The following is a 19918-nucleotide window of genomic DNA, read 5'->3' as shown; positions in this document are numbered from 1 at the left end:
ATTTTCCTTCTGGGTTATAATCTGATTTGTAATCAGGTAATGCATGTTACATTACAAAACTGGTATCATTTGAAGCAGAATGTCCTGTTTTGTTATATAAGCTCAAAATATTGTGGACGGTGTGTGAGTTGAGTATTACTGAGAAAATGACTAACATATACACACATACTGATTAAGAATTATTATTTTCAACATGTTTAATGTGTTTCTTCAATATTTTTTTTTTCACATTTTTTATATAAACTTTATTTTATATTAATTATTTTGAAGATTTTAGCTTTTTAAACAAATGCTTTAAATAAAATGGGGTGGAGCTGGGGGAGTGGTTAATAATATTATTATGATTCAGAAAAAATATATTCATTTTAAATATTTTGATAAAAAATAGAGTTTTGATTAGCACATCTGATCAGCGTTAGACTTGTCATAATTATTTTCTTTGTTTTTTAATCACCTGTAAAGTTTTTGTAATGCTCAGTTGTTAAAATGTTTTTAGAAAACACAAAAATATTTTTACTTGAAAAGGTTTACTGGAAAAATATCCTTTTACATCATATAAGACTAGTTCTGATAATTATCTGATATTAGTATTCATTCAGTTATTTATTCCTGAAAAGTGTAAAAGCTGACTTATGATACAAACAACAACGGGAAATTCCGTCTTAAAATGTTTTTCCTTCCAGTAATACTCTTTTGAAAAGACGCTTTTAAAAATATTCCAAAAATGTTTCAAAAACATTCCTCATCTAAATGACTGAAAAGAAGAGGCTGGACAAGCAAGAGAGTATAAATGAAGGCTTGTTTTAACCATCCTACTCAAGGAACACCCTCTCAGGCTCACTAGTGGTAATGACATATATAACAATTAACAATACTAATACTCTACATCATGAATAAATAATCTAAATAGTTTATTTATTTATTTATTATCTATACATGTATTTATTTATTTGTGAATACAGTAAAAATAGATATATGTTTATTTTTAAAAACAAATTATAGTCGTCAAGCACTAATTTGATGTCTGAAAGATAACAATCTACAATTTTCCATCTAGATTCTCAGACAGCAGTGGACAGAGATAACAATCCAAAATGCTGCTGCATCATTTTCTGGTACTCTCTGCCCTTTGTGCCATGAGCATGACCATGCGTGAGTATTACTAACTGCTAAGCTCAATACAAATACAGTGCGATAAATAAATCAGCACTGATTAACTGATTATTCATCAAGTGCTTACTGTTATTTTGTACCACACTGTTAGAATTAGGCATTAAAAGTATCATAACAATGGATTTTTGAGCTGATAATCTATTACTTTTTCAGCTTTGCCTGATTTTTACTCATACTCCCCTGCTGCTGGGGATGGCAGTGGAACCGAATTTTCCACTGCACACGAGGGTCGCATCACTGGAGTCAGAGTTTATGAATATCCCTACTATGGATACTACTCCAACAACTACCTCAATGGGTAGGTTTCCCCAAACAACACTAGATAGTCACACACTGGATAACATCTTATCAAGTTCATAAGAACCTGATCTGTTGTAATTATTATACTTGTTACCTCACATAAAACCATTTTGCCACAAATTATACACTTTATATTTCATACAGCATTTAATATTCTGTTTTCTGTTTTTATATTCTGTATTGTTTTTTAATGATATTTAGCTCTGAATTATTTAAAAGTAATGGCACATACTTTATCTGTTTAGGATCCAGCTGCAATATAACAGTAAACTGGACAGAACTGGTTGGTGTGGAACGTTTATGGCAATGAAAGGAGATGACACTCTTCAACAATGAACATTTTGTTCAGATCTCAGAAAGTATTATTTCTGGTTACATCAGTGAGCTTATGTTTGTCACTAACGAGGGCGCTCTTTTTAAAGTGGGGCAGCCTACGCGAATTTCATTCAACTTCTACCCAACCCACGATGGAAGTGAACTACGTTTTCATCTGCGCGTCGTCAGAATGGATTTGCCCTCACCTCCATTGGGCTCATTGGGCTGTCTACTACAATTCCACTCATAAAGTCAGAATATCTCACAGGCTGCACATTATGTGTGTATGTGAGGAAAACGCTAATTAAACAAGTAGCATGTTTTTCATGAGCTCTTTATGATGGATGAAATTTTGGTACTTTTTTTGAGCTGTCAGCTTTATTAGAATGATTTTCTGGTTAATAATTTACTGATCAATTAATTAAACACTAAGAAGACTGGAATCTCAATTGTTTTACTTCTAATGATGCTTTAAGGGCTTCTCCTTTAACACAACAATTGCTAAAGGCTCTTGTAACAATGATTTAAAATTTTTATTACACAGAGGCTGATTTTTATTCAAGGTAACGATTAAACTTGAAGTGTTGAAGTTTTATTTAATTAAAACAACTGATAAACATTTATATGAAGATCACAATAAAAACTGCCTTATTAAAACATTTGCCATGGGTTTATCATTTATTTTTTGCCATTTTTTTATGTATCCACCTTTTTCTTCAATGCGGAAGTAAGCTGGGGTGGACTTCTGGTTCATTATCCACTATGGGGAAATAATGAGAAGAATAACAACGTGCAGTAAATGGTAAAACTGTTAGCACTACAAACCAGTGTGCTCATAATTAAGATCATACATTACAATAATATGGGAAGACACACCAATTTGCAATATCATGCAGCAAAATGAGCTGTTTTGTATAGCTAAAAATAGCTGGATGCGTATGAGACTGGAAGCCAGGCTGATAAAATTTACAAATGGCCACGCCCAGTCTTACGGGGAAAGAGATGGACAGATTTATTGTTTTTTTTACCCTTGACCCAAACTTTTTATCAAACTTTACAAATTCATATGAAAATGAACTATTACATATTGAAAACTATGGCAATGTTAACCAAGTATGAACTAAACAACAAATCATTTCAATATTTATTGTGTGAACAAACAATTTTTCCAAAATCATGACTGCCACAAAGCTGTGCTATCATTTATCGACATTGGTTCAGCTTTGTTGAGAACCAGACAGAAATCTTCTAGCCAACTGTGCAAAATTAGTTGCGTAGACAATCTTGCAGATTTTTGCAGTACATTGGCAATCTCAGACGCATGTCAGTTCAAAAAAGTGTAAGTCTATGGCCCCATTTACACTGCATGGTTCAAGTGACCCAATTCCGATTTTTTTCCCTCTCATGTGGCACAGATCAGATATGAACCGTGAACGTGTAAAGCAAAAAAAACGCATGGATTCCGATTTTCTCAGATCGGATTCAGGCCTCATTCATATGTGGTAATAAATCGGATATGAATCGGATACATGCATTTGCGTGTGCCATGTAAGCAGACAAATCGGATATTCCCCAGTAAATGCGAGTCGTACGTCATTAAAAAAGTGATGTCAACTCAGGTGGACACCACCAACTGAGATCACATGACTTATTTTAGGCGCGATGGAGGATGAAGGATACACAAAGTGGAGCAATGCGAGTTTGAGGTGCATGTCTTTTAAGTTTCATTTTTTTTTTTTTGTTGAGGAGTTTTGATGTTTTTTGTGTTTTTAAGTTTTTTTTTCCGCCGTACAAGACCAATGTTTTGCTGATTTAGGTATAGTGTAAATGCAAAAATCTGATACGGGTTCACTTTTAAAAGATGATGTAAGCGGGGTCGGTCAAAAAAAAAATCGGATATAGTCAGAAAATCGGATTTGGGCATCAAGACTTGCAGTGTAAATGCAGCCATAGATATTACAGGCAGTAGCAGTAACACATGCACTGGCTGTTTCCGAGACAGTCTCAGATAGAGTCCCAGAGAGTGCACTTCCTGTGCACTTCACTGCTGCAAGAAATCTCTGCCATAGACAAACAGGTGGTCTCAGTTTCAGAAACAGTGCCAGTCTGAGAGGCGATGTGAGTCTCAGAGATGTTGGAAGTCTCAAATACTGTGGCAAAAGAAGAGGGCAGAAACATATACTGTTAAATTCACTTCAATAAATGGTTACAGTATATCAATTAAAAAGCTGAGCTAGTTCTCAAAAGAGCATCTTTCTTCGTATCAAGAATGATTGCAAGGCCTAAAAAGCAATTAAAAACAACTTAGCTTGCTGCACAACATTTGCATAGTGCACTCATTAAGACAAATTTGATGAAGATGATTAATAAATAATTATCTTTTAAAATTAATTAATTTACTTGAATATATGTTCAAATTGACAAATGACATGACTTTCTTATTGCAACCTGCCTTGACAAATATTTTCCTTTCAATGAACTAGTCAACTAGAAATTTAAATATTTCATGTTATGCCTTTGTAAAGCTGAGCTAGCTCTGAACAGAGCATCTGGCTCCTTATCAAGGATGACTGCAAGTTCTAGAGCAGCAAATAAAAACAACTTAGCATTCGACAAAAAATTGACATTCTACGCTTATTATTACACATTTAATGGAAATAATTTTCTGTCCAAATAATTTACTTCATTTATTTTAATATATGCTTAAATGATACAATGACTTTCTTAGTGCAATTGCCCTGATATTCTGTGAAATGGTATCCCAGTTGCTTTCTCATTGTTTTGCTGGTCATATTTTCTTTGTAATCTTCCATTTCAATTGGTGATTTTTTTTTCACCCTATAATGATGTTAGCTTTTTCCTGTTGAGAAGCAGACAGGAATCTTGTGGACAAAGTTCTTTCATGAAACTCTAGATGGCACAGGCTGATGGGTTCTAAACGTAACTGATGACATTCACAACATTAAATGGCTTGGCACCAGCTGATTGGTTCATGTTGCATACCCAGCCAATGAACTTACTGCTTTACATTTAAATGGCTGGTTAGCATTCACTTCAGCTTTTGGCAGCATGCTTTCAGAGTTCCTCTGAAACTCAACAGCTAGATAAGTGAACGGTCTTCATTTCTTATTTCTGTGCATTATTGTATCGTCAGTTTTACATATCTACTCTAGAAAACATTAGAGATTGCGTGAAGCATTCTGAACCAGTGAAGCTTTCATCACAATTGTATCGGAAAAAGGTTCATTACTCTAAGCTTTTCAACATGGTTCATGTTGTGGCCATCTATTAGTAAAATTAATAACACCCTTCCCAAGTGCATTGTTCCATTTCAGCTGCTGGTTTCATATCTGGTTCTACATCTGATTCTTTGTTTTTATTTTATTGTATATAATAATGGTCATTGTCAAAGTTATTCAGTTGTGTCGGTGTACTGGAACTAAAATAAGTAACATAAAACATAAATTCTGAAATAAAATCTGTGATCTGTATATGTTTTCATGGGCAAAGTTCATTTGAGCTCAGTTCCTTTTCACACAAATTTACAGTGTCACTTGATAAAGCGTAATTTTCACACAATTACTTGAAGAATATCATGTTATGACTTCAAAACAATATTAATATGCTGGGAGATTTGAAAATCTGTAAGCATCGCACATATCCAGCTTCATATCTGTGAGTTTTCATAGCACCCTACCGATCTCTCTCTGAAGCCCAACAAGGGAAGTGACTCAAACGGTAATTCGTCAACTGGCCACTAGAGGCTGGCTGTAAAAGGGAGTCAATCCCATAGACTCCCCATGTTAAAATACCCAAACTTACAGCAGAAAGAAACATGTTTACAGCTTGGTTAAAATTTTTTTTTTTGGTTGATATAGTTAAGTTTACCCTTCATGACAACTGTGAGGGTTTGAAATTTTTTATTACTCTTCTGTTTAAATTATATTAAGCCTTAAAGTTCCAGCTCCCGCCTTTTTGCCCATTTTCGATTATCCGGGAGTGACGCGCGGTGATGCACTGCCAATATGGCAATGGCCCACTCCGTCCACTTTGAGCTTCAAAAACTCTCTTCAGGAATCTACGGGTGATGTCACGGACACTATGTACATGTTTTTATACAGTCTATGGTTTTCATAGACGTTAGGTTTGTTCGGTAGCTCATGTATTAAGGAGACGTACTTTAGAGGTGAGGAGCTCAATCCCGTGTAACTACGGTTCAACAAAGCAGTTCAAATCTGTATATAAGAAAGTTAAAATGGCACGGTTACATCAACAAATGCAATTAGTTTTGCATTTGTTAACACTATCGGGTAGGTTTAAGGTTGGGTTTGGTGTAGGGCATATTTCCCAACACAATAGGGCATTAACTTTTAGCGACAGCCACAGATATTTGAATTCTGAACCGCCACAATACGTACCAGAAGCAACATTATAAAAACACAGCAATACATACCTATTTCAATGTAATAAAAACGTGCCAGGGTTCACAAATTGAACCAGTGTTATAGCGTAAAAACACAGGAATTTATATTTGTTTCTGTGTTTATAAAAGTTACTTAAATATCCTAACTGAACTATGGCCTAACCTGGCTTAATCTAAATCCTGTTTGTGACCTACATAATATAACATATTTGTAATTTTGCTATAAAAACACATTTTATAATGCATCACTAACAGGAGAGCTCCATTAAGTACACATCTCAAAAGTGGATTTACATAAACCATATATACATCTTAAAGACGATTACTAAATGTCTATTTAACATATGACAGGATAATCTTTGGTAAGTATTGGAGATGAGCACATCTAATAGACATGAAACAGGCATCTGAGTGATGTATGTGTGCTATTGTGTAGAATTCACTGTTGTCAACACTTCTTTAGATGAATGTAAGTCATGTAAACAAACAAATCTACATAAAGTAACTAAACATATGTTATCCATTTTATTTGTTAATTTGTAATATTGATAATTTAAGGAACATTTGTGTTGGATAAAAAGCGAGTTACTATTGAGCAGATAAATCACAGAGGAGAGTGACTCTTGTCTGGATGTTACAGGGACAGATGAGACACGTGTGTTTATCTGCTACAGAGTGACTGATGAAGGGATGCTGCCATCAAAGGATTTGTGTGAGTACACTACAGAAATGAATAAAACATTTTAAATCTTAAGTTTATTTTTATTGTTGTAATTTTAATCAACTATTACAGCACTTTTCTTATGCTTGATTCCCGTGCATTTGCTGCAGATCTTTTGTGGTGGAAAAGGAACTGCAAGGATAGGTGAAATTTGTAAAAAAAAAAAAAAAAAAAAGGGAAAAACCTGAAACAAAAGGATAAAGTAAGGATCCGTAAGTTTTTTACTTCTAAAACAGAGATCAGATTACATTATGCTGTTAAAATGACTTTTGTATTGTGTTTGTGTATTTTTGTAGGATCTGAAATGACTGCAGAAAAGTCCACAGCAGCATCCTGGAAATGTCCAGTGACACGGATGATACTCTCCATCTCTCCACCTGCTCTTACTGCCTCATCTGGACCGGATGTTGCTGTGGTCTCTTCATTCTCAGTGACCCCAGAGCCAGCGAGAGCATCTAGAGAAAGACCAAAAGACACTGAGGATGTGATTTTGGTAAAGTTTGTTCTGCTGGTTTCTGTTTATACAATGAAGGCTGACTTTCAGAAGCTTCAAAAGCATCATCGCAAAAAGTCATGAAGCTTTTATCCGAAATGATTTACAGTGCTCTTATTACAGGGACCTACAACCTGGAGAAAAGAGCCTTGCTCAAGGACATACTGGTGATTTTGAACCAGCAACCTTCTGCTCACCATTTCAGTGGTTTAGCCCACTACAGAAGTAATAAAGCTACAACAACAACAACAACAACAACAACAAAAAAATGCATGTAATTGTAAACATGAAATGAAATTTGGCAATAAATGGAACGCTGACAACATGAATTGTAAAATGTTTTACAGGTAGTCGTGCTCATGGAGAGCAGACACACAAATGTTTGGAGCAGACACAGTGGCAGGCAGATTGTCCCGCACATCTTCCCTGCTCCGACTTCAAGGTTGTGTGGTTCAGAATGCCATCATCATGGTTTTCCTCATCCTCTTGCTCAACGATTTCCCCATTGAGAAGAGTGAGATTGTGAAGCACAGCGCAACTACAGAATTGGCACAGCTGTGTTGAGATTGCAGGAAGATGTGGGGTTCACCATCTGTAAATACATGATTGTTAGAACAATAAGTTTGAATGAAGCTTTGTTTCATCTGTTGTTGACTTGTATATGTATGTATTTATTGTGATGCTTTCTTTTATTCATTCCTTTACTCTTTTATTCATGTTTCTTATTGTCAGTAAATAAAATATAAATATTTTACTAATTCATGTATTAATTGCTTGACTGAAAATTGATGTATTCACATTGACTACATTTGTTCAACTATAGTGGATATTCACGTATAGCTATGTCATGACAAAAATTACATTTTGCTTGTTTTTACTAAAATGTCATTTTAAGAAAAAAAAGTAATATAATTATTGGTTGGCATTTATCATTATTATTGCATCTAAGTGTTGTGGTGAGCAAACGATGCAATTCATTCTGGGGTAATCTTAATTTTTAAGTAGTAATACTGACATTTTTTGAGTATAAAAATCAACAGTCTTCTCCAAAGTCAAGATCTTCTAGCAGCTGATCGATGTTTTCTTTGTGCAGATATTACAAATATTGCAAATGCTGAGGGAAACCGTACTATTGTTGAGTTAGTGATGCTTTGAGGTGTTAGCACACCTGTCCCTCTTTTTTATTATTATTGCTGAACTTATAATTACATAAAAGAAAAGGGTAAGATGGTTGTATCTAACAATGAACAATCATAGTAAAACAGTAAACAAAAATGTCATGTGTTCATGAGATAATATACACAGTGACAATGTTAAATATCTTTGAATAATTTATGATGCCTTTTTTAGAAGCCTGAGGGGATGAAACAAGAGCGTTATATTCAATAAGAAAAAGAAGAAATCAAAGGAGATTCAAGCCACTTTTGTTTGTGGATGAAACATTTTGTACATTAAATAATTAACAAAATATTCAAGAGATGACGATTTTGGGTATTCGTAATAAAAAAAAAATAAAAAAAAAATAAATAAAAAATGCTTTAAGGATAAAACTTGATCACATTAATGGAGTTAAAAATATAAGAACTTAAATCAACCCAAAATGTATTGGCTATACTTCAATCACAAAATAAAAAGGCAGCTGTTTCTTCAACAACACCACAACATGGGCAAGTTTCATCAGTTTTAAGATACTTACAAATAGATTAATTAAACCTGTCACTCATATCTTTTAAATTGTTGTGCTTGTTTTAACTTCGTAGCCGTAGGTCACATGATAACGTCAACATAGCGGGTGATTCATACATACGCATTCAGGCTGTAGAGTATGTACTCTTTTGGCGCTCGTTAAGTTAGTACTTATTGAAAGAGAGTATGCAGTTTCGCACGCAGCCCGACAACATCTCGTTTTGACTTCTCGCGTGGTTCTGTGTGATTTGGACAACTTCAAGTTACGCCGTTTTTTTGATTTGTTAAACTTCAAGTTACGCCTTCTCGATATACGTGTGGTTAGGTGGGTAAAAATGGTGTCGCACAAAAAGTGCACAGAGGTACATATTTTTATGAGACTAGGCTGGGTTTATCTAGTTCATGTATGTGAGAATACAACTTAGAACAGTAAAGTGAACTGGGAAGTAGATAGATAGATAGATAGATAGATAGATAGATAGATAGATAGATAGATAGATAGATAGATAGATAGATAGATAGATAGAAATTAATTTTCACAGAAGGTGCATATAAGGGCTGGGTTAAAAATATTGATTCTCATTTTCACAGAACGATATCGATTCTTAAATCCAAGAATCGATTATTATAACCTGTGTACAGACGGAACATTGAAGGGCAATATCCAATATATCGCAATAAGTTTTGTTCTTTGGTACTTTTAATATGAAACAAAGTCTCAGATTTTAAATTCTGTCCTTTGTATTGCAGTATACATATCTTTTAAATTGTTGTGCTTGTTTTAACTTCGTAGCCGTAGGTCACATGATAACGTCAACATAGCGGGTGATTCATACATACGCATTCCAGGCTGTAGATTATGTACTCTTTTGGCGCTCGTTAAGTTAGTACTTATTGAAAGAGAGTATGCAGTTTCGCACGCAGCCCGACAACATCTCGTTTTGACTTCTCGCGTGGTTCTGTGTGATTTGGACAACTTCAAGTTACGCCGCTCTCTTGCAGTCTGACTCTGCAGACAGACCCTTCTCGCTAAACGTGCAGTAAGGTACGTAAAAATGGTGTCGCACAAAAAGTGCACAGAGGTACATATTTTTATGAGACTAGGCTGGGTTTATCTAGTTCATGTATGTGAGAATACAACTTAGAACAGTAAAGTGAACTGGGAAGTAGATAGATAGATAGATAGATAGATAGATAGATAGATAGATAGATAGATAGATAGATAGATAGATAGATAGATAGAAATTAATTTTCACAGAAGGTGCATATAAGGGCTGGGTTAAAAATATTGATTCTCATTTTCACAGAACGATATCGATTCTTAAATCCAAGAATCGATTATTATAACCTGTGTACAGACGGAACATTGAAGGGCAATATCCAATATATCGCAATAAGTTTTGTTCTTTGGTACTTTTAATATGAAACAAAGTCTCAGATTTTAAATTCTGTCCTTTGTATTGCAGTATACAAACAATACACGCCGTTTTTGGCGCTGTTTAATCTGAGTGACAGCTCGATGTAGCGCCTCAGTTCAACAGATGCAGCAGCGCGAGGCACACGTGAACTGATCATCTCCTACACATTAATACCAGTTTCAGCACAAAATAAACATGACTAAACGTCCAACGGTAAGTTAAAAGGAGTACCACTTCACAATCTGTATCATGTAATCGCTTAATCAGTGTTTCAGCAGCAGCACAAAGACGTCAATATAACGGCTTGTAAACAATGTCACGTAACATTTACCTCAGAAAAACATGTTCGGTGACCATAAACTCATTAGTCAGCTAGAAAAATAAACTGTAGAGAGGGGCATGTTGGTAAATATATGCACCATATAACATCTTCATTTTAATTTTTACTGTTCTTTATGTTTAATTTATGTTTGAATAAATCCATAAAGTTTTATGACATTTAACATTTAAATGTTTATAGCCTAAAAAAAAATGAAGAAAAATTATGTAATTATAACTTTATTATTTTCAAGTTCAAGTCCATTTATTTATAAAGCAGATTGACTGTAAAAACAGCAACAAGACAAGCTGTACATTAAAATCAAACCATAAACATAAAACAGAAATAATAAAACACATGAATTTAAAACCAAAAGCAATGACAGATAAACATTCTGAAGACAAAGTAATAATCAAAACCATAATGAAATGTAATAAGAATGGGATATTAGTATATATATCCCATATAGATATTTAGTTTTAAAATTGCCTTAAAAATGGATAGGGAAGGTGCCACTCTAATCTCAAGCGGCAGATTGTTCCATAACCAAGGCCCAACCACAGAAAAAATCTGGACTGAGAAACTAAAAGGAGATTCTGATCACTGGATCTTAGACTTCTAGAGGGAGTATAAAAATGCAACAGATCTGAGAGACAACAGGGAGTTCAATACTCAGAACAATTTGAGTTGTCTAAAAGGGTAGATGCTATGAGGATTACTTCGCATAATTGTTTGACAAATCCAATAAACTGCTTCTGATAACAAGTCAGAAAATCTTGGTGCTGCTTTGCATTCGAAAGTTAAGCATGTGAAAAAATAGAATTTCCTGTGCCAGTGTACCCCAAATAAGTGTCATGGATCTGGATGGATAGATATAGCTTTAAAAGCTGAGGTGATGTCGACTTTTTCCAGCCAAATGCTAAGACCCATGAATTTTTTTGATTTTTTTATACTGACTGCATGATCAATATCCTACTATCGAGAGAGAGATTTCATCAAGAGCAATCGAGGAGATTATTTTTGAAAACAAAGAGTTATGCGGTGCTGACAGATCAATAGGTCTTTCTTACCCCAGAATTTTCCTAGTGCAAAACTGAGAAGGCGGGGGCATCGAAAGGGTTGATCATGAACCCTTGTTTAATTCACGCCGCCTATGGCGGAAAACTGAACAGATTATTTCAGTGAAATGGCTGAACGTAATGGAAACAAAAAAACTCAGAAAAATGGCAACTTTTGTTGTCCACATTCAAGCCATTTATGATTGCTGTAGCATTTTTGTTGTAATTTTTTTTTCCAAATATTAAAGATTAAGTGTACATTTGAATTAAATGTTGTTAAGCCAAACAACGATTAGATAGCACAGTGACGTAGAAACTATTGTCGGGCTGTTGGTGCCCTTTGTAGGCTTTTGATATAATGTGTATGTACATTATATTGTTTATAATACATTATGTTAAGTTTTTTTTAAAACTGCTTTTGATACTTTATTTGAACCAATTATTATGGCCTAATTGCTATTTTAGGTAATTTTAAAGGCTATTGTTTGATTAGGCATATTTTTCCTACCATAAATATAAATTATAATTATCTGATTAATCAACAGAATTATCCACAGATTTTTATGTTATATTGTAAAATCGTTAGTGACAGCCTTAGATAAGGGGTCTATGTCCGCACCTGCCAGGATTTGTGCTCATATGTTGTGAACCACTGGAGATGGCTCCGAGGCAACAGCATTTGGTGGAACGGGCAGTGTTATTGCTAGGAAAATAGAATATTGTGATTTTAAATGAAGTAGAGAGCTTTGAGGGAGAGGAGCAGGAGCTGCAATTGTCAGGGGAGGCAGCCTTTACACTTAATATTGGCCTCTGGGGCTTGAGGTGGGAAATAGAGAAGTGTAAGAGAAAAATGGAGGAAAAGAAAGAGATGTGCTGTCTGTTGCGAGTGGAGGCAGCTTCACGCTAATGTCTGCTATGGGAGCTGGAGGTCACTGAAATGGAAAAAAGGGGTTATTAGTAGCGGGAGGAAAAAAGACAGAGAAGTATGGGCCTGTGCTGCATGCGGTGGCAGCCAAAGTATTGAAAAGCTAGCCAAACGGCATGTCGACTAGAGACTTTGAGAGAGGTGCCTAGTAGTACTCACGTCACATGTGAATTAGATTGCTAGTTGCACATGTTCAATAATAATTGTTTCCTTTATGATAAACCTTAGTTGTTAGTTTGTGCCTAAAATCGTTAATCATTTAGGTACATAGGTAGGTAATCTATTTTTCTCAAATAGATCTTTTTAAAAGGTTGAGCCAAAGCGGGAAGTGAGTGAGGCTTTGCTGTGGTTAGATCTGGTGTGCGGCCCAGGCTCGTTGGAGGCCTGCCGCTGCAACCCAGCGCTCAAGGAGAGCCGTGTCTTGTGTGCCACAGGACAATGGTGGTGTCGATCGAGGGGAGTTTGGGGCCTTGTGAGCTACACTCGAAATATTGGCCGCCCTGCTGGAGTGGATTTAGGCTGATTGCTGGGAGACGAATAACTTTCGATCGTACAGATCCGCTTTGTTTACCCTTTGTGAGGACTGTGTGTCGGAATTAATTAGCATCTGCCTCAGGCTTAAATACGGTTCACTTTCTGATTGGAGGAGTTGTAGGTACAGCCGAAAGATAGGAGAATGCCAGGGAAAAACTGGAAGTGACGCTGGTAGAGGGAAGGTTAAGCCTCGGTGTCGTGGATAGCGTGTGGCTAGTCGAGCAGAGAGCAGCAGCCGCGATGAAGCCTGGAGCTCGGAAGCGGTGTCTGGCGGAGAAGGAGCAATCCTGGGGCTGACAGATTTGCCGGAGAACCGAAAAATCCCCAGTATAGGTCTCGTCTTTTAGATGGGAGAAGCTGAGTCTGGGATATAATGGCAAAAAGTGCAAACCGAATGCTAATAAACTGTCAATGGATAGACCGTAAGTCAGCTGTATTTATACCATGGTGTTGATTAACTTGAGTGCGCTCCACCTGTGTTAATTAGGCTAAGTATCTGACGTGATCCTCCCGAACCTTGTTAATAAAACTTCATTTAGAAAATAGGGACAACCCTTTTAAAACCATGCGCCGGGCGCACCAACCATTTTTTTCCTGTCGTTAAACTAGCAAAAGTGGATTCGGACACGCCCTAAGAGCACCTGTGCCGTGGCACTTTAGACCTTGCTCTTAGATCGTTAAAATAGGGCCCAATGAGTTGAGACAGGAAAAACTGGACATCCTGTTTGTTTCACATGGATTATTTTTTAACAGGGAAATATTTGTTTTGGACATGACTTACTTCATTTAAAAGTAGAAATTTCAAGTTTTCTATACATATATTACTTATGTCTTTGAGGTAAGTATTCACGGAGATTCAGGTCATTTTATTTACGTGTCTGTGAAGAGAGGTGACAGAGGCTGAGGGCCCTATTTTAAAGATCTAAGTGCAAGGTCTAAAGCGATCGGCGCACTTAAGGCATGTCTAAATCCACTTTTGCTAGTTTAACAACGGGAAAAACGGTCTGCATGCCTGCCGCATGGTCTAAAGGGTTGTTTTGGGCATAATGTGCAATAAACCAATCAGAGTCTCATCTCTAATTCCCTTTAAGAACCAGATGAGCTTGCACCATGGCGGATTTGCTATTTACATGGCGGAATTTGCAAGCGCTAAGACAACACGTCTCCAGAGAGGAAACAGAGCTGCTTGTGCGTGAGCAAATAGGTAGCCTAATTCTGATACATGCAATGACTATCCATTATGATGAAGGGAGAGTTCAACTCCTAACCCTAAGGTTTGTGGGTTCAAGTCTCGGGCCGGCAATACCATGACTGAGGTGCCCTTGAGTAAGGCACTGAACCCCCAACTGCTCCGGGCGCCGCAGCATATATGGCTGCCCACTGCTACGGGTGTGTGTGTGTTCACTGCTGTGTGTGTGCACTTTGGATGGGTTGAATGCAGAGCACAAATTCTGAGTAAGGGTCACCATACTTGGGTGTATGTCACATCACTTTCTCTTATATTGTAATCCTTTAATTTTTAATATTTGGCATGTTTGTGTGCTGCTGGGCGTCCCTGTGTGTGTAGTAAGCAGAGTGTATGCACAATGTGGAAACCAACTATAGTAACACGCTCTTTAAATAACAAAAAATAAAAAAATACTGCGCCGTTGACTTTAGACCAGGTTTTAGTTTGTCAATGCCGCAGTCTATTTCAGTTGTCTCAAAATAGCAACGCGCCAACAATGCGCCTGAAAACCAGCAGGCCCATGAGCTCACAAATGGGCGCAAATGCATTTGCTATTTAAATATCATGGCGCGATGTTTGGCGGGCTGAAACTAGCAAAAAACACTTGCGTCGCACCTGCCGACTTGCGATGACAATATTTTAGTACCAGTCCCATGTTGAGGAACTCTTGTTTCTTTCAAGATACAAGAGCATTTAGCCCTCAGTGCGTGACTCCTACTACCCTGATGGAATGCACAAGCATTCAAGTGTATATTATTTTCTTTATGATGAAAGTCAACCAACAATTACAAGAAAGGTACTTGAAAGTCTAGAAATACAAGTCAAGCACTGTGGAGAAGTGAAAGATTTCCTCATAGCTGAGGAAATCTTTGTTCTTTATTCCTTATAATGTTACCATAACACATTACCTTTTTGAATAGCTTTAAGAGCTAAACTAAGTAAAGGGGAACACGATATTGCATCAGCTATGGGAATGCTTCCAAGTGAACTGGTGTCTGAAGCACATATCTATTGTAAATATACTAATCCAATTGGCAAGATGTTTGGATGTCATGGCGTGGTGTAACATAACATTAAATCCATAAACAGCTGCCTAAAATGCACACCAAACACCATTAGTTTGTCTGAAAAAGATGCACAGGCATAGCCAGGGAAGGGCAACGTGATACAGCATATTGTCCTCTCTCAGGAAACCATTTCAACTTCTCCATGAGCAAGGCTGTGGGAAGGCACAGACAGTTACTGAACACAGACTGTACTTCCAGTTACCCCCGAAGTACTCTTGATCCTGGGGTCCAATCCACATTAAGACTGTGGAAACTGATGCAGTTTTGTATACTCCCCTGTGGGGGCCCTACGCAAAACTGTGTAAGCCGGGGGGAGGGGGGAGGTTGTGTTGCGGTGGAGTGGGGTATGAGTGGTTAGGAACGAATGAATGAAACACATTTGACTGTGTTTCACTCCGTCTCGAATTGCACTTGCGGAAAGTGCTTGAGAAACAGTGTCTCTTCTGAGACTCAGTACCCTTTCAACTCATTTTTTTAGTCTTGAGCAAGTCTGTACGACATTCATATTACATGATTTGACTGATTTTTATGTAGATAGGGTGACAGCGCACCGCATTAAAAGAAATTATCATTTATGTTTTCATAACTGCTGGCCAAATAAAAAAATTAAACTAAAATTAAATTTTGAGAGCAAGTGGGCACCTGGTTTTTCAGGGGCCTTACACAGCTTGCGTATTTTGCATATAGGGAGGGCCTAATCTGATGAATATATGCAAAGAGGATCATTCTGTCAAAACATCTTGTAAGGGTGCAGCCCTAGCAAGGGCTTTGGAAGATGCGAGACTCCAAATGGAGTGGGCCCTGTACCCTAGAAGCAGAAAGCAAACCATGTGCCTCATAGGACCAACTAGGCCGGGGTAGGCAAGTTTGCTCCTAGAGAGCTGCAGTCCTGCAGAGTTCAGGTCCAACTGTGGGAAAAAAAAACTCACTTGTCTGTAGCCTTTGTAATCCTAAAGACATTAATTAGGTTGTTCAGGTGTGTCTGACTAGGGTTGGAGCTGAACTCTGCAGGTATGTGGCTTTCTAAAACAGAACTTGCCTTCCCCTGAACTCAGGGCTGCACAATTAATCAAATTTCTAATTGCGATTACAATTATGGATGCCACAATTATGTAATCGTTCAAAGTGGCAATTAATCGTTCAAAGTCCACTTATGTTATTCTGTGTGCTTAAGATACCTTTACATGTTATCTTATGGGTTTTCCCCATTATTTTGATTTTAGTTTTAGTATAATATTATAATACCATTCATATTTTTACTTTTTTATAATTTAAAGAAGAAATCAATCCGATGTTTAGTTGACATTTGAGCCTTAACACTATAGAAAAGCACTAAAGGTTTTTCAGTTAGAGTGTTTTCAGCTTGTTTATTTTCATATAATAATACAGCATGCAGCTGCATCAAACAATGGTATAAACATCATCCAATGTAAATTGTGATAATCGTAATTAATAATCGCAATTACAATTTCAAAGGAATAATCGACAATTATGATTTTTGTCATAATCGTGCAGCCCTACCTGAACTAGGCTGTGAGCTGGGTTCACTTCATGCTCTCTGCACCATGATATGAATAGTTGTCATTTCAGGGCATATAACTTCCTAGTAGAAGGAGCTCTCAGAGCTGAAAAAGGTGGCTTTCATTAAGATACTTACAAACCAACTAAATAAATAGTTGAATAATTCATTCACAGATCTTATTTTTATATTGACACAGTTGTAGTTATTTCAAATGTAAGCTGTATAACTGTTTTTTTTTTTTTAGTGAAAGTGTTGATATAAATAAGAGGTTGTGCATAGACCTCAAAACACAAACAAACCTTGAATCTCTTGTGACAGGCAGGGGAATTTCTGTAGTTGTTTAAGACAATTGGATTTTGAATGCACCACCCCTCTTTTGTCAGTCCATTTCAAGTCATTCAACTTTACATTCCATATTTTGTCTTCAAACCTACCCTCATGTACAAATACACAGATTTTACAGGGCAAAATACTATTTTCCTTCTGGGTTATAATCTGATTTGTAATCAGGTAATGCATGTTACATGACAGAACTGGTATCATTTGAAGCAGAATGTCCTGTTTTGTTATATAAGCTCAAAATATTGTGGACGGTGTGTGAGTTGAGTATTACTGAGAAAATGACTAACATATACACACATACTGATTAAAAATTATTATTTTCACCATGTTTAATGTGTTTCTTCAGTATTTTTTCAAAAAAAAAATTATATAAACTTTATTTTATATGAATTATTTTAAATATTTTAGCTTTTTAAACAAATGCTTAAAATAAAATGGGATGGAGCTGGGGGAGTGGTTAATAATGCTATTATGATTAAGAAAAAAATATATTCATTTTAATATTTTGATAAAAATAGAGTTTTGATCAGCACATCTGATCAGCTTAGACTTGTCATAATTATTTTCTTAGTTTTTAATCACCTGTAAAGTTTTGTAATGCTCAGTTTAAAAAAAAAAAAAAATAGAACACAAAATATTTTACTTGCAAAGGATTACTGGAAAAATATCCTTTTACATCATATAAGACTAGTTCTGATAATTATCTGATATTAGTATTCATTCAGTTATTTATTCCTGAAAAGTGTCAGCTGACTTATGATACAAACAACGAGGAAATTCCTTCTTAAAATGTTTTCCTTCCAGTAATACTCTTTTGAAAAATAAGCTTCAAAAATGTTCCAAAACATTCCTCATCTAAATGACTGAAAAGAAGAGGCTGGACCAGCAAGAGAGTATAAATGAAGGCTTGTTTTAACCATCCTACTCAAGGAACACCCTCTCAGGCTCACTATGTAATGGCATCATATAACAATTAACAATACAATACTCTACATCATGAATAAATAATATAAATAGTTTATTTATTATCTATACATGTATTTATGTATTTGTGAATACAGTAAAAATAGATTTGTTTATTTTTAAAATCAAATTATAAGTCAGCACTATTTGATGTCTTAAAAATAGCAATTACAATTTTCCATCTAGATTCTCAGATAGCAGTGGACAGATAACAATCCAAAATGCTGCGTCATTCTCTGGTACTCTCTGTCCTTTGTGCCATGAGCATGACCATGCATGAGTATTACTAACTGCTAAGATCAATACAAATACGGTGCAATAAATAAATCAGCACTGACTAACTGATTATTCATCAAGTGCTTACTGTTATTTTGTACCACACTGTTAGAATTAGGCATTAAAAGTAGCATAACAATGGATTTTTGAGTTGTATAAATAAAACAGTCAAAATAAAGGTTTCAATTAAAAAAAACAAAAAAAAAAAACACGGCTGATCAGTTACAGGTGATAATCTATTACTTTTTTAGCTTTACCTGATTTTTACTCATACTCCCCTGCTACTGGGGATGGCAGTGGAACTGAATTTTCCACTGCACACGAGGGTCGCATCACTGGAGTCAGAGTTTATGAATATCCAAACTATGGATACTACTCCAACAACTACCTCAATGGGTAGGTTTCCCCAAACAACACTAGATAGTCACGCACTGGATAACATCTTATCAAGTCCATAAGAACCTGATCTGTTGTAATTATTATACTTGTTACCTCACATAAAACCATTTTGCCACAAATTATACACTTTATATTTCATACAGCATATTTAGTATTCTATTTTATGTTTCATATTCTGTATTGTTTTTTAATGATCTAGTTGTATGATATTTAGCTCTGAATTATTTAAAAGTAATGGCACATACTTTATCTGTTTAGGATCCAGCTGCAATATAACAGTAACTGGACAGAACTGGTTGGTGTGAACGCTTATGGCAATGAAAAGGAGATGACACACTCTTCAACAATGAACATTTTGTTTCAGATCTCAGGAAAGTATTATTCTGGTTACATCAGTGAGCTTATGTTTGTCACTAACGAGGGGGCGCTCTTTTAAAGTGGGGCAGCCTTACGGAATTTCATTCAACTTCTACCCCAACCCACGATGGAAGTGAACTACGTTTCATCAGCGGTCGTCAGAATGGATTTGCCCTCAGCTCCATTGGGGCTCATTGGGCTGTCTACTACAATTCCACTTCATAAAGTCAGAAATATCTCACAGGCTGCACATTATGTGTGTATGTGAGGAAAACGCTAGTTAACAAGTAGCATGTTTTTCTTGAGCTCTTTATGATGGATGAAATTTTGGTTTTTTTTTTTTTTTTTGAGCTGTCAGCTTTATTAGAATGATTTCTGGTTAATAATTTACTGATCAAT

The 19918-nt window shown here is 36.0% G+C and overlaps 1 protein-coding gene across 1 annotated transcript; it reads left to right on the top strand.

Moving 5' to 3' along the window:
- The first annotated feature begins 1103 nt into the window (after nucleotides 1–1103).
- On the top strand, nucleotides 1104–19598 carry LOC122140082 (zymogen granule membrane protein 16-like). Its single transcript, XM_042741874.1, has 3 exons — nucleotides 1104–1152; nucleotides 19015–19159; nucleotides 19421–19598. The coding sequence occupies exons 1-3, from the start codon at nucleotides 1137–1139 to the stop codon at nucleotides 19596–19598; spliced, it is 339 nt and encodes a 112-aa protein (XP_042597808.1). The 5' UTR covers nucleotides 1104–1136.
- Nucleotides 19599–19918: the final 320 nt, after the last annotated feature.

Source organism: Cyprinus carpio, chromosome B16 (assembly GCF_018340385.1).
Source record: "Cyprinus carpio isolate SPL01 chromosome B16, ASM1834038v1, whole genome shotgun sequence".
Lineage (NCBI taxonomy): Eukaryota > Metazoa > Chordata > Actinopteri > Cypriniformes > Cyprinidae > Cyprinus > Cyprinus carpio.
The sequence above is the reverse complement of the archived record's forward strand: the minus strand, read 5'-3'. Positions and strand labels throughout refer to the sequence as shown.

Bases quoted from the DNA above. Each gene is read 5' to 3' on its own strand.
- LOC122140082 (XM_042741874.1), top strand. The intron at 19,160-19,420 runs GTAGGTTTCCCC...TTATCTGTTTAG, and splicing joins TCCAACAACTACCTCAATGG to GATCCAGCTGCAATATAACA.